Consider the following 16,143-nt stretch of genomic DNA (forward strand, 5'->3'; position numbering starts at 1 on the left):
ATACACAAATTCAACAAATTGTACAATCCAATGACATTAATTACGTTCTTCAAATTATGTAACCATTCTCACCCTCCTTTTCAAATTAACTCACTGCCCCTTAAATTTCCTACCTAATATTTTGAGTTACTGTTGTCAATTTGACACATTGCTTGAGTACAATGCTCAAGGCAGACATTCTTTACTAGCTAAGCTAAACTATTGTTTGGTTTAAATTAAGACTTCAGGGGATATTTTTGGTTTATGATTTAAAGATTATTTCAGGGCAACAGTTTCAGGGGTTCATCCAGCCTCAATGGCTCCAGATAATCTGGAGTCTATGAGGTTTTAAAATTCTGTTCTGCATTTTCCCCCTTTTGAACAGGATTCTTGTACTGAATCTTCAGCTGGGTAATGAAGTCACTCCTGAGGTTCACCCCTCAGCCAAAGATTAGACAGGCCCATAAAACAAAATGAGACTAACTGGGCAGACCAACGCAGGGGCAAGGACAAGAAGGTAGGAAGGGACAGGAAAGCTGGTAACAGGGAACTCAAGATCAAGAAGGGGAGAGTGTTGATACATGGGGTTGGCAACCAATGTCATGAAACAATATGTATACTTATTGTGTAATGAGAACCTAGTTTGTTCTATAAACCTTAATCTAAAATACAATTTTAAAAAATGTTCAGTAATGGTAGCAGGCACCACCAAGTTCTTCTGGTCTCATGGCAAAGGAGGCAGTTGTTTACAGAAGTAATTAGTCACACATTTGCAGGAGAATATGTGTTTTCCCCACTCCGGACCCTCACTCCAGACCCTCATTTAGCTGATAGATGTACCTGATCCAGTCTCCTTCCCAGAAGTCTCAAGATGTTTCCATGCAATGCCTGTACCCACCTGGCCAGCAAGGAGTTGATGTAGTCAGGAGTGGTCGGGTCAGGGCTCAGAGGAGGGGATGTCACAAAGGCCGCCGCCTTGGCCCAGTTCTTGCTCCAGTAGTGGGTTCCATCTGTGCCAAGGCTGGCAGTGATGGGCTCCCCAAAGACCACATTTCCTGGAAACGGTACGGGATGGGTTTACATAAAGAATGTTCTGCACTGGGCCCAGCTTAGAAGGGCATTCCTTCTAAGTGTACTCAGAGCTGTGGCTCTGGAGTCGGGCTGGCCTGGATTCAAATTTATGTTCCCACCTTTTCTAAGATTCAGCTTTTCTATTTGCTAAATGCAGACAATTTCGTATTTCCTAGGTTAGATGAAGACATCGACTATAAGATGCAGTATTATTTCTCAAATTTTGAGGCAAAAGAAAGAAAACTGTATTTTGATTACAAGATTCATACTCAATTCAGATATGTTAAAAATATAGAATGGATATGTCCTAGAATTGAGGAAATACGATACTGGTTATTTCTCAAGCTTGTTGAGAAAAATGGAAGAATCTGGCATATGTAAAGCCTCTGGCACATAGTAGATGCTCAGTAAATATTGATTTGTTTCCTTCCTATTCCTTCTCACTGAAGAGGCCAAAAGCCCCAAAGCTGCCCACCTCACTGGGGACTCCTAGAACCTGCTGTTACAAGGACATGCTTTGGTTCCACAAATTAAAACCCATTTCCATGGATGAGAGGCTCTCAATGTTTTTCTCATCATGCTGGTTACTCCTTGACCTAAGGCAAGGAGTGATTTGCTCAAGGACATGTAATAAAGATGAGGTAGCTTCTCGAAGCTTGCATCTGGATTAGGGGCTTAATTGCCCAAACTAAGGAAAGAGAAGGAGATAACCCTGATCTAAGCTTTTGCTGAGCTTCTTAAAAAAGAGGTATTGATACAAAAGGCAATGCTATCTCTTAGAAGTTGGTTGGTGTCAAGTCTCTCTGTGCCAGAATCCTAGGCCTCAGATGCCCCATGCAGCCTATTGAGCTTCACTTCTCAAGTTCCATGTTCCAAGTTCCCCTCAAGTCTAGGAGGGCTCTACGGCCAGGATTACAAACAGTTTTTGCTTTGCTTTAACCTCAATCCATTGGTAATGGTTGCCCGGAATTCTGTGTAGAGAAGATTTCTAATAACCCTCTGGTCTTGTTAGAAAAGACTTAAGATTGATTCGTGATGTCTGCCACTGGCAAAGAAGGAAGCAGCAGAAAGGATTCTCATATGGCAGCCCTGCTCTCTGGGGTGGCCATATAAAGGATCCACACAGGATTGCTGAGTGTTTCAAAGTTTCTCCAAAAATATTCACCAAACTGAACCATACAGGACCAAAAAGAAAGGCGGCAATGAAACTCAAGACAAGTGCTGAAGTGCTATTAAGATAAACACAGTCTTAGAAGTGGAAGAACTCTCCGTTCAGGTGGTCTTCAGCACGGTAGAGTAGACTAAGCAAGGACTGTAATTATACCTGGGTTTGAATATTAGCTCTCCCAGCTAGGAGATCTTCCACAAATTATGCTTCAATTTTCTTGTCTGAAAAATGGGGATAATAATGCCTGTTTCCCAGAGTTCTTTGAGAATTCTACATCATAATAAATTTAAAGTGTCTATTTCAGTGCTGGGCAGAGTTGGTGCTCATTAAATTGTTGATCCCTAACATTAATTCTGAGTAGTGACACAGGGTTACGAATGTGTCCTTGGAGAATAAAGACACTGGAACTTAAAAAGTGCCCTGGTACAGAGGGAAGCCTAACCCTGCTAAACCCTCTTCCTGCTCTGAATGGCCTTTTGCCCTAAAAATGACAGTTCATGAGATGTTTCCTGGCTTCCATCTCAGCAGCCAGTTTTTCATCATTGAGTGATGCCTCCCTTCCACTCTGGAGACACAGCTGCATTATTTCTTCTGGCCAGAGAAGTATGAGCCAGAAGGCTCAGGAGGAAGAATTTTTCTCCACGAAGCATGAAATAAAACCCAGCATTTAATTGCGACACCCTGTCCGTGAGGCCCCCAGACTATCCTGACAATGGGTCCCAGCAGGATGTAGGCACGCCAGGCAAGTGTGGTTGGTGGTCATGGGGAGATAGTGGGGGTGGCCCCCACATACATTGCTTTTTTTTTGCCTTTATTATTATTTTATATATTTTTGCTTTTCTCCGGAAATGAGGAAGGAACATTGAGCTGCTTTCCTGGTTCTTGCCAGATGACTCATACCCAGGGGAGCAGCCACACCATGCCAGCTGGGCCATTTAAAAGCTGAGGGAAAACAGCAGATTTACTGTGGGCAAAGTGATACAGGAGGTCCCCCAGAATCTGCCAGCTAGGAAGATGGTCTAGACACTAGGAAGACTGCCCTTCTGCAGGAAGGGGCCACTCCTTGCCAGAAGGCCAGGCAGCTACCACTTAGCCATCAAAGGCAGCTGGAACTATTTTTAGCCACCGCAGTCACTCACACTCAGAATTTGACAGACCAGTTCTGAGTTTGGTAGATGAATCACTCATCTCAAATCTCCCCACCACTGGCCCACAGCAGTAGCAATCATACAACCGGGCCTGGTAAATTCCCTCACAACAAAAAATAGAGCCCTGTATCTCCAGTTTCTCAACTACACTCTTCATTTACCCAGCCTCACAACTGAAACAATTAGTCTGCCACCCAGGACAAGAACCAAAAGCAGAAAAAAATGCTTTGAAATGGGAGTAAATTTTAACTAAGCACATAGCAAACAAATGCTCAAGTTCACAGCTAAGAAAAAGCAGAGGTCAGAACAGTAGAGAAAGAAGCCCACGTGCCATGAAGGCTGAGTGCCTGTGAGGCACATTCATTTAACACACTCGGCTGCTAACCAAAAGGTTGGAGGTTTGAGTCCACCCAGAGTCACCTCGGAAGAAAGGCCTAGTGATCAACTTCCAAAAATTCAGCCCTTGAGAACCCTATGACGCACTACATGGAGTCGCCATGAGTTGGAACCGACTCGGCGGCAACTATTAACTGGTCACGAAGGCCATGCTGGTAGATGTGTTTTAGAAATCAATTCAACCCTTTTCTAAAATAACTGGCAATAACCTACGTGGCTCAGGTTAACAGGTAACACTGCCTTTGCTCTCTGTCCTCAGTCCTGGCCAGTCAGAATATGCCAACCTCAGGGCTGTTACTGGTTCAGGAATGAGCACATAGTCAAAGCCAAGACAATCACAGTCCTCCTGAAGACTTTTGCTTGATCTGCTGGAAAAGGTATACTCTACTTCCTCACTAGGTCACCAAGTGTTGAGGGCAGCAGGTGCCTCCTGGCATCTGTTTTTGTCACCACTCAGTCTCCCTGAAAAATGAAGTCAGTGGAGAAGAAACCAGAGCTAAAAAAGGAAGGAGACATATAGGGCCCCAGTAGCATTGTTTAAACCCATCAATGTAGTCATGCCAAAAACACTTACAAGCAATAATTTACTTCTGTTTGTTTAAGTCAGTTGGAGTTGAATTTTTGACTTTTGCACCCAAACTAATCTTGACTAATACATCCATATATAAAGCTCAGACAACGAGACCTAAGAATGAAACATCAAAAAAGAACTGATTCAAGCTGCGCCATCTTGGACAAACCACTTAACCTGCCTGAGCCTCCGTTTATTCATATTCTAAAGTGGGAGAAAACCTGGGATCCCATCATTAATTCACACATGATGTTAAGAGGATCAAATGAGCTAAGATGTATGGGGAAATTCCTAAAGAGCCAAAACAAAAAAATCCATTGCTGTCGAGACCATTCCAATTCACAGTGACCCTAAAGGACTGAGTAGAACTGTCTCAGGGTTTCTGAGGCTGTAATCTTTACTAAAGCAGACTACAATACCATTCTCCTGTGGAGGGCCTGATGGATTTGAACCACTGACCTTTTGGTTAGTAGCCAAGTGCTTAACCACTGCGCCACCAGGGCTCCTTTTCAGAGCAAAATAGGCACCATTTCTAGAGGACAGACCAGAAGCGAAGGAGCCACATGGCATGACTGGTGTTCCGAGACCCCGGTAGCACAAATCACCTTTCTTCCGAGCTTGTGAGATGAGGTCAGCTGCACTCTTGCTCATGACCTTCGTGATGTAGAGAGGGCAGTTGGTTTGGCTGGCAATGGTGATGGCACGAAACACAGCCTCGGCTTCCAGCTGCAAGAGAAAAAAAATCCCCAGGAGTCAATAGGAACATGAGCCTCTTAAACCTGCCACTTCCCTGCCAACACAAACTGTGAGAAGGCAGTGTAGTGCAGAAGTTAAAAGCCTAGGATCCAAACTCCAGATCTACCACTTCCTGGCCATGTCACTTAACTTCTCACAATTTCTCACCTGTAAAACAGAGACAAGAAGAGTATAGCAAAAGGTTGTATGAGAGCAATACCTGGCTCAGAGTAAGCACCTAATGAATGTGAAGAGTTTTCCTTAGTCTCCTGTCTCCTCTCCTTGTGATAAACCAAAGGCTACATCTGAATGGAAGCCTTTTCTCCCCAGACTTCCCAGGACAGATGTTCTGGGAAAACATAATCACACCATTATGCCTAAACCAAAAAAAAACAAACCCGTTGTCTTCGAGTTGATTCTGACGATAGGACAGGCTAGAACTGCCCCATAGGGTTTCCAAGGAGCACATGGTAGATTCGAACTGCCGATCTTTTGGTTAGCAGCCGAGCTCTTAACCACTGTACCACCAGGGCGGCATTATGCCTAAAGTAACCAGCAAAGGCAGTTAGGTGTCACATTTACACAAATCCTTTCCTGCAGCCACAGGTGGTCAGCAAAGGGTTAATTCTAGGAGGTATTTCTTACAACAACAATCCCCAGGCTTCTTAGCACAAGGGCTTCTTTTAGTATCCAGCTCATCCACTCCACCCTAATGGAGAATTCATGTTTTCAAATATGCTAACCAACCCAGTTGCACTTATTAAGTAACAAGTTATGAGCTTCTCCTTATTTTATTAACAAAGATGGCTGTGGGCTCTGAGACAGCCTGGGTCTGAGTCCTGGCTCTGCCACTCACTGGCTGGGTGACCTCAGGTAAGTTACACAGCCTCCCAAAGCCTCAGTTTCCTTTTCTGTAATGCGGGGATATTGACAGAAGCTGGTACAGGGCTGCTGTGAGGACTGAATGAGTTAATCTTCGTAAGGCAATTAGCCCATTCCTGGAACAAGGCAGAGTGTTCCTCCAGGGCAATAACTGCTCTCAATAATAATGATAATAATTGGTGTTATTGCTGGTTGCAGTTTCTCACCAGCATGAGAGAGCCTGTGCTACGACACAAGCCCAAGTCCAATTTACCCCAAAGCAGAGGCATTTGGCATTTTTCCTTTCAATCAGCAACAGTTAATTTTTGGATGGATATGACATCCTGGTAAGCCTGTGCAGCCCAGCACTTTAAAAAAAAATACCAAAAATAGTTTGCGGATGCCAACTAGTGTATAATGCAAACCAGTCACCACCCACGGTGGCTGGGACTCATCAGACAGGCTCTAAGCACTTGGCTGGTGGAGCTGGCAGGCCCCAGCTGCACCTTGTTCCCTGTGGACAAGGCTCTGGAGGCCCCTAAGCTCAGGTGAATGCAGTGACCACCCTGAAGCACCCAGACCTCTATACCCTGGCGTGGCTGTCTCTGTGCCTTGGGTCCCAGCTCTCTGAGAGGCATCACTCTAGATGGTATCTGGGTGTGCTTTGAATTTAAGAAAGGCTGGCTCCTCCCATGCTCATTCCATCCTCTTCACACCTATGTTGACCACTTCAGCTCCCCATGACCTCAGGCCTGGCCCCTTTGATCTGCTTCCCTCTCAGCACTGCAGGTTTTCCAGCACTTTGACAACATGACTATCTTTGGAAGGTTACATCACCCTCCAGCTTCACCCAAAAGGCTTGCAAGGTTGTCGGGATCTGCAGCTGAGAGGCTTTCTACTAAAAAGGAGACGGAACAGAGAGAGGGTGGGGATGAGGGGGGCCTGAAAAAACAAACCAAGTAACAAAAATAGATTTTGCTCTGAAATCCCCTGGCTGCTGCTGAAGAAATCTATCTTGACAACACATCTCTACAGTGACCAGCATTTAAGACAAGTTTCACAAACAGTGCTGATAACTCTGGCCTGCTTGCACTGTGTAGAGTTTCCCAGTCCTTCCAACATGACGGGCTAGTAGATTAACCTCTTGGGCTTCAGCTTCCTGACCTGCACAACTGGCATAATAATGCCAACTACCCAGAGCCTTGGCAAGGACAGTCAAGACAATACTTGGAATAAGCACAGTACTGGGTACAAGGAAGTACTCAGTAAAAACCAAAACCAAATCCACTGCCATCGAGTTGATTCCGACTCACAGCCACCCTACAGGACAGGGTAGAACTGCCCCATAGGATTTTCAAGGCTGTAAATCATTATGGGAGCAGACTGCCACATCTTTCTCCCATGGAGCAGCTGGTGGGCTTGAACTACCAACCTTTCAGTTAGCAGCCAAGCGCTTAACTACTGCACCATCGGGGCCCCTCTGAAGTACTCAGTGGGAAACCAAAAACCAAACTCATTGCCGTTGAGTCGATTCCAACTCATGGTGACCCCTGTGAAGGGACCTGGCATTATTACAGACAGACTTTTCAGGAATGCTGTGTGTGGCTATTATCCCAATTACAAAATTATAAATTGTTTTAAATGTCCATCAAAAATATCACTGGATACAAAGAAGTTTCCAGGGTGCTGATAATGTTTCTCAAACTGGGTGCTAGTTAGACAAGTGTATTCAGTTTGTGAAAATTCACTGCACCTTTATGATAATGCAGACTTGTTTCTATGTGTGTTACATTTTAATTTTTAAAAGACCCTTAGAAACATCATGAGATGGGTAACGGGAATGCAGTCATTTCTGGTTCTGGCTTCTTCTACCTGTTGTAGAATTTGGACCTTGGAATGACAGGACAGGGACAGGAACAAGGAGGGCTTTGAATTTGCTCCAGGTGCCAGACCCAGGCTAGTCTCCCAAAGCCAATTTGCTCTCTGCCATATGGAACATCAATTCCCAGCGCTATGCCCTACGCCAGCAGCTCAAGTTCCTGACTTCCCAGAGACACAGAATCAGATGCTTGTTACCTTTTATTCTCTCTTTAGCTGCTAAGCACAGACACACATCATCATTTTATACATGGAAAACGCCCATACCGGGACGTAATCATCATCTTACACCAATGGATGGGTATGGCGCCTATGGAAAATCCTTTCAACCTCCTATCCACACGGCCAATATTTTGCAGGACTCACTCCAATGTAATGTGGAATAAGGGAGTAAGTGAAAATGCTTCCATCCACACTGATTAGTAAAGGGATTAGAAATGCCTCACTCCTACTGAATAACTGTGGAGTACACTCTATGTTCTGTTATCTTTAGAGGGGTTGGGGTCAGAAGTAAGCAATTCCCTTGCATTCCTTTCTAATTTCTTCAGGGCCTCTGAGCTAGAGTCAGTCGGAAGGAGTTTCCAACAAAGAATCCCTGACAGAGCAGGAAAAAAGTGGGATGCAGAATTCAAGTTCTAGTAAAAAGACCAGACTTAATGGTCTGTCTGAGACTGGAGGGACCCCGGAGGTCATGGCCCCCGGACTCTCTGTCAGCCCAAAACTAAAACCATTGCCAAAGCCAACTCTTCAGACAAAGATTAAGACATGAAATGTCTGTAAGACATGAAATGATACTGGTGAGGAGTATGCTTCTTAGCTCAAGTAGACACGAGACTATGTGGGCAGCTCCTGTTTGGAAGTGAAATGAGAAGGCAGAGGGGGACAGGAGCTGGTTGAATGGACACAGGAAATACAGAGTGGAGAGAAGGAGTGTGCTGTCACATTGCAGGGAGAGTAACTAGGGTCATATAACAATATGTGTATAAGTTTTTGTATGAGAAACTGACTGGAATTATAAACTTCCACTTAAAAAAAAAAAAAAAAAAAACCCAGTGCCGTTGAGTCGAAACTTCTACTTAGAGCACAATTAAAAAAAAAAAAAAAAAAAACCAGAAGTGGTTTCTGAAAGAAATGCCCCAATACAGCTGTGTGGTATTCAGATTCTCGCCACTTTTCAGCCATGTTTATTTGTACTTTGGGTGTGTATGTGCCCAGGGATGAAAACACTCATAATATAAACATGAGCTGTAGAGACTGCTGGGACTATGATAACAGAAGGCTTTTGGCAGATGCTGGTAAAGAAAAGAGCTTTCACTGCTACTGTTCTCTCCCCCGCCTAACCCCTCCAACGCCCTGCAACTTACCTCCTCTGGTCTGCTCAGAACATGGCCTTCTGGGCCAGTTATCCCCATTTCCAACATGCGGGTTTGTTCCTAGAATGATAAAAGAATAGATAGTTTTAAAATGAGCTCAGTTGAGACTTGGAAAAGCTAGGCAGTATGTTCTGCTCTAAAGATGTGTTCAGGGGAAAAAAAGAATAAGATGTGTTATGTTGAAAAAATTGCAAAATAGGGTGGAATTTTTATTAAAAAGAGAAAAGACATTTAGGGGTAGCTTGAGCCCTGGTGGCACAGTTGTTAAGAGCTCAGCTGCTAACCAAAAAGGTTGGCAGTTGGAATCCACCAGCCACTCCTTAGAAACTCTACGGGCAAGTCTACTCTGTCCTATAGGGTCGCTATGAGTCGGAATCAATTCAACAGCAATGGATTCGGTTTTTTTTTTGTTTTTTTTGCTTTTAATAAAAGAGTCTGTTAGAGTATCAATTTTTTCTCTACAATACCTATCAAAAGTCACACCATCTCACTTGTTCGTCATCTCTTTCAGGCCTACCTACCTCCAAAAGTGAATTTGTTTATGCATTTCTGATTTCAAAGTCCATGCATCCAACAAAACGTATTCAGTATCTGCTTCTGCTTGGCTCTGCCTTAAGTACTTGAATGTCATGTGGTCCCTGACCTCGTGGAGCTTACAGTTTAGTGCTCTGTTTCCCAAAGTATGGTCCATCTACCACGTACATCTGAATTACCTGGGTTGTTATTAAAGAAATGCAGATTTCTGGCCCCATCCAGGACTACCAAATCAGAATAAAAATAAAAAATTTTTTTCATGGGGTTAAATCCTAGGAGTCTGTATTTTAATAAGCCCCTCAAACTTTAACCCTTTGGCTTGAATGAATGGATTCAGAATTTAGCCGGACAAAATAATGCCTCTAAACAGCACATCTGAGTTAGTCTTTCAGTCAAATTCTAGTTAACCAAGTTGTAGACATGACAGAATAACTGACCCTTATGCCTGATGGTTAAATTCCTAAGGGTTCTGGCCAGCTTTCAGGAAGAAGTAGGTGACTAGGCGGTGAACACACACATGGACTAATTGCAGCTGGCAGAAGTCCTAAACCACCATATCTGCGGCTTTGCTGGCATTCACTCTCCAATTACTAGAGCCAATTCAAGTGTCCCTCTGTACCAGCAAGCTGACCCAGTGGCCTGGGTGTATGCTGGTGATACAGGAGATGAAGGAGCGAGGATGAACTCAATTAAGCCTTGTTTCACTTTGAAACTATGAGCTATTTACAAAGGAAATAATTTCTTCCACCTGGAAAAGAAGAACTTTTTTTTAATAACAAATTATTGTAAAAGAGAGTAGGAAGAAAATGCACATACTATAATCATAAGAAGTAAAATGGTAACCCCTCCACTTTTAATCCTTGCTGTCTCTAAGTGGCACAAACGGTTTGCAATTGACTACTACCCGCAAGGTTGGTGATTCAAATCCAGCCGCATCAAGGAAGAAAGGCCTGGCAATCTGTGACCACAAAGATTACAGCCAAGAAAATCCTATGAAGAAGTTCTACTCTGTTACACATGGGGTTACCATGAGTTGGAATCAATTCAATGGCAATGGGTTTGGTTGGTTTTTGTTCTCATTTATGGAAACTTGGACTGAATAAAATTTCTTCCAAACTCTGATAAGTTTCCTCTCTGAATTGCCTCCTGATGTCACATAAGGGTTAAGGTCTCCAACTAAAGCATCTTCAGCCTTCTGTGATACTCTCACTTCTACCTTATTTAAAAGTGCCAGGGCAAGAGAGCTCACACAGGATGAGGCCAGCTGGAGCAGTGGTTTCTAAGCACTTTCAGATCATGGGGTGGAAAGTGTGGGGGGAAAGCTTTCAAAATACAGTCGCCCGAACTCTGTTATTGTTATGTGCTGTCTAGTCAATTCCGACTCATGGTGACTCTACAGGACAGAGTAAAACTGCTCCATAGAGTTTCCTAGACTGTAATCCTTTCGGGAGCAGATCACCAGGTCTTTTCTCCTACACAGCAGCTGGTGGGTTTGAACCACCAACCTTTGGGTTAGCAGCCAAGTGCTTAACCACTGGGCTCCTTGTCTGAACTCTACTACTTGCCTATGAATGAAAATCTCTGGAATTGGGGGGGGGAAGAAAAAACACAGGGATCTCTCTTTAAGCTTCATATTCTGCTTAAAGATTCTGACGCACTGTCATATTGGGAAGTCCTCCTTGCACGGGCAGAGGAGCAGGGGGCAGCTGAGGCACAGAGAGCAGCTACAGTCACATCACAGTGTGAGTCTCGACACAATCGCAGCTGGCTCCGTAATGAAAGGGACTGTGTCTTTTTCATCTTTGCTCTCCAAGTCTTGGCACATAATAGGGCCCAATAAATATTTAAAGACACTGTGCTCTCAGATTGTCCTGTCACCTTGAAATTCTTAAAAGTCGTCCTTGTTTGAACCCCAAAGGAAAAGATTCTTCTCGCTCTTTAGTCCCTTTGGCATACAAGCAGCAAGGTATTCTGAGTACGGCAGCTGCCTTCATTTAGACGTGATAAAATCTTTCAGCTCAAGATGAATTTAATAAACACACACAAGAAACTCATCCAAATGGAAAAATGCTCTTATTCTTTTCCTGACTGAGACCAGATCTTCCCGAGGTAGGGAATGGGGACATCAGAGATGCTCTGTGCTTACAGAGCCACAAGAGGAAGAGGAGCTGGGAAAAGGGACCTTATGTTGGAGCCCATTTGCCTCCAGGGAGTCTAGAATGAAAAGCAGGAAGCACACTGTCTATGATGGCTGGGGGGCGGGCTGGGACCTTTGGCTGCTGCGTTGAAAACTTGGAGAAGGAAGAGGAGTGACAGCCTTAACATTGCTGGGATGCCTCCCATAGGAGCAAGAACTCTGGACCCTCTCTGGAAAGTGATTTCATTATCCTGGGCGCCTGGGGGATGTGGGGGAATGTGCTGTCAGGAGCCTGGCTAATGAATTTCCCTGGTCATAAGAGAGAGGAAAATGCACACGTAGCTCTCATCTTCCACCAGCAGGACAATGTTCAGAGTCTGGAGCCCTGCACTGCTGGGAGGACTTTGTCTGAGCAGCTGGTGCAAGGGGCCACAGATGTACCATCTCTGCCCACTACACATCACCTTAGGGGCTAAGATTTGGCTCTATCAGTTACTGGCTGTGTGCTCTGGACCGGTCATCTAATCATTCTGAGCCTCAGTGTTCTCATCTGTATAATAGGGAGCATAATAGGCATCTTTAAAGTTGGGGAAGCTTAAGTGAGAACCTACTGGAGCACTTACCAGTACCTAGCAGGTAACAGTAATTGTGCACCTATTACTACTGCTATTAGACACCATTGTTCATTGCAGCACTACTGATAATAGTCAAAAGGTGGAAACAGCCTAAATGTCCATCAACAGATGAATGAATAAACAATGGAACACTACTGAGCAATAAGGAGAAATGAAGTCCATATACAACATGGATGAACTTTGAAAACATTATGTTGAGTGAGGTAGGTCAATCACAAAAGGGCAAATATCGTATGATCTCACTCATATAAAATACCTAGAATAGGCAAATGTATAGAAGTCATATTAGTGGTTACCAGGAAGGGTAATGAAAATTTAGACAATGGATATTGGTGATGGTCATACAATAGGATTAATAATGTAACTGTTGTAAATTCAACATGTCAAAAATGTTAAATTGGCAAATGTTGTGTTATATATATTTACAGTAATTAAAGAAAAAAATGCTACCACTGTTAGGAGCTAAAGGTTCTGAGATTTAGGTCAGCCTAAACGTTGTTCTCACATCCCCGTCAACCGAATTCACCAAACCCTGGACAACGTCTAAAAGGAAAGTACAACCCAAGCATTTGTGAGATATGGAACGCATCTGTTTTGGCTCACCTCTAAAGCAGAGTGCCTGGTCTAAAGTGCTCAGGCAATACTCTTTGAAAGAATGAATAATGGTTTCTTGCTGTTAATGTTATCAAATGGACTGAGAGAGCCCACTCTTTTTTTCTGGCTGCCTTCTCTTAGCAGAGGCCAATCCTGAATGTTTCTGAGATAAACAAAGCCTTTCCCAAGACACATCTGTACATCTATCCCATTAGGCAGCCCAGGAGATGGAGAAGAGAATATTGCTTCCTGCTTCCTTGCAAATGATCGATCTGGGCTTTGGGGCCCTCAATTTCATCACTCTTTCCTCAAGTTTCTCAATATAACTTCTAGGAAACCAGTGGGACGTCTGATCCCCACAAGACCTACATTTTTTATTATCTAAGGCAGTGAGTTCTGCACACCTGGATCAGATTTATGGTTTCACAGTCATAATGCCTGAGAGTTTTTCTTTAGGACAGAGACTGTCAGATAGCAATGCTCTCCCACTGAATGGTCCAATTTGAAAATCTCCTTCCAGGACATCTTTTCTGATTCCCCAGAGTGGCCAGATCTCTTTCTATTTTACAGCATCTTCTACTGTCTCCCTTGCTTATCTACATTTCCCCTCCTAGACTGAGAGGTTCTTTAGGGCATGTTCTGCCCTGAGCTGTGCCAGGGCACTTTTGATGGTCTCTTGCACACATTGAGAGCTCAAGCAGCACTGAAGACATGAGGAAAGCCCATGTAGAAAGCACATTGCAAGGAGCTGCACAGTGTTACCTGGGCAATGATATCCCCATTTTCAGCGTGAACTTGGGCAATGGCCCCCAGCTCTCCCAGGCAGCTGAAGATCTCATACAGCTGAAATAGAAATGAGCGTTTGACACTGTGATTCACAAGTCACTGGTGCTTTTAACAATCTAATAAAAGTGCTGATGACAAAATCCAAAGCTAAAAAATAGTGGGATGAGCTAAGGAAAGTGCCTAGGGAGGAAATACAGACTAAAATAAGCATGACCAAAAGGAGTGCTAGTCTAATGGAACTCTAGAAAACTCTGTCTTTGTAAAGAACCTTGAGTCTCTAGAGGCAGACAGGGCAAACATATAGAAAGTGTCTTTTTACCAACCCCTTTACTCTGTCTCTGGCATACACTTTTAATGGAATTATTTCCCACTGAGCTGAGATCAAGCTTCAGAATCCTTCTCAACAAGTGCTCCTGAAAGCTACTACCTCCTGGTCAGCAGCTGACACAAAAGCTGAAAACCTTGCTTCTTAACCTCTCAGGATAAACCTACCTTCACCTCCTAACTAGCAGGTATGGTAATGAATTTCTTGTGAATCCTATGAAAACTTGAGATTTATCTAGAACAATCCCATCCCAAATTTCTTAGAAGAGTCCGAGGCAAGTTGATACTATTATTACCCCAAATAGCAGAAAAGTCCCTCTTTAATCCTGCAAGGATGACAACCTCACGCTTTCACTGAGCTTATAAGGGGTTTGGAGTTTATTTGGGACGTAGAGACTCAGGCATGCTCTTCCTCTTACACTGTTGAGGAAGATGCGGCCAGTGGGAATTCTAGCTCCCTTTCTATCTGGCCATAGGCCACCTGCCGGTAACTTTATTTAAAAAGTAGCATGGACTGCAAGGGCTTCCATAAGCACTCTGGCCCAGGAATCTCCCACAGTGACCACAGTGACTCATGTGAAAAGCCAAGGTCATCAGCAAAAACAGAAAATCCACCCCGCTACCCAAACCACACAGCAAATGGGCTGTTACCTCTGTGTTGGACACTTGATACAAATCCTTATAGGCCATGTAAACCATGAAGGAGTTAACCCCTGTAAGAGAGAGGAGAGGTACGGGGAAACAAGAGAAAGTATTATCACGACCAGTCACCACTCTTTGCACCCACTTCTCTCTATCACCCATGAGACCAATTATAATAAAGGTTCCTGTCCAATGCAAAGCAGATAGCTTTCTTCACATTCTTCGAAAGCATTTTCTGTGTGTCCAGTTCCTCCCTCCCCACCCCATAAAATCAACAATTTCTAAGTGATGTCATAACCAAACGGTATCTGCTTCCACACCTCTTCCTCACCTCTCCCCCTCAAGCATTCTCCAGCAGAGGGCAGATATGTTTTGATATCTTTCGAGGCAATATTTATCATAAAGAATCACTGTAGTATAGCAGCTGTGTTCATACATTGGGGTTACACCACCTGGAATCCACCACATACTAGCTCAGCGAGCTTGGACTATTTAGCCTCTCTGAGACTTGGTTTCCTCATCTATAAAATGGGAACAATAATAATACCCTACTTCATAAGGTGGTTGTGAACATTGATTGAAACAAAGCATACAGAGGTCTTATCATCAGGCCTGGCACATATTTGGTCTCCATTAATGGATCTCCTGGGGATTGGTTTATGTCACTATTTAATGAATGTCTGCTATACACTAGGCCTGTACAGGGTATTAGATCTGAGAGGAGAACTAAGATAGACCTTGCCCTTGGAGAGCTAACAGAGATAATGGACAGAAGGTGTTATGGACTGAATTGTGTCTCCCCAAAATATGTGCTGCAAATCTTAACCTCTATACCTGAGGTTATAATCCCATTTTGGAATGAATTTTTGTTATGTTATTGAGGCAGTATTAGTGTAGGGTGTGTCTTAAATCAATCTTTTTTTGAGACAAAAGCAGATTAAGCAAGCAGCAAAAGAGCAGAGATGAGGGAAGACAGATGCCAAGACACATGAAGATGACCAAGGACCAGAAGCTCAGAAGAGACAAGGACCTTCCTCCAGAGCTGACAGAAAGAGAAAGGCTTCTCCTAGAGCCAGTGCCCTGAATTTGGACTTCTAGCCTCCTAACTTACAAAATAAATTTCTGTTTATTAAAGCCACCCACTTGTGGTATTTCTCTCATAGCATCACTAGATAACTAACACAGAAGGCAAGTTTCAATTGAGGTCTAAATATCTAAGTCCTAAGGGTTATAAGGGAAACCCTGGTGGTATAGTGTTTAAGTGCTATGGCTGCTAACCTAAAGGTTGGTAGTTCAAATCCGCCAGGCGCT

General features: G+C 43.7%; 1 protein-coding gene across 2 annotated transcripts in view; it reads right to left on the minus strand.

Moving 5' to 3' along the window:
* Positions 1 to 16,143, minus strand: part of DPYSL3 (dihydropyrimidinase like 3) — a 146,073-nt gene that overhangs the window by 12,783 nt on the left and 117,147 nt on the right. For both annotated transcript variants that reach the window (XM_049874003.1, XM_049874004.1), the window contains exons 5-9: positions 14,842 to 14,903; positions 13,843 to 13,923; positions 9,172 to 9,240; positions 4,939 to 5,059; positions 878 to 1,034 (exon numbers count right to left, since the gene is read on the minus strand). In XM_049874003.1, the coding sequence (XP_049729960.1) occupies positions 878 to 1,034; positions 4,939 to 5,059; positions 9,172 to 9,240; positions 13,843 to 13,923; positions 14,842 to 14,903 (490 nt within the window). The remainder of the gene's footprint in view (positions 1 to 877; positions 1,035 to 4,938; positions 5,060 to 9,171; positions 9,241 to 13,842; positions 13,924 to 14,841; positions 14,904 to 16,143) is intronic.

This window comes from Elephas maximus, chromosome 2 (assembly GCF_024166365.1).
Source record: "Elephas maximus indicus isolate mEleMax1 chromosome 2, mEleMax1 primary haplotype, whole genome shotgun sequence".
Classification (NCBI taxonomy): domain Eukaryota; kingdom Metazoa; phylum Chordata; class Mammalia; order Proboscidea; family Elephantidae; genus Elephas; species Elephas maximus.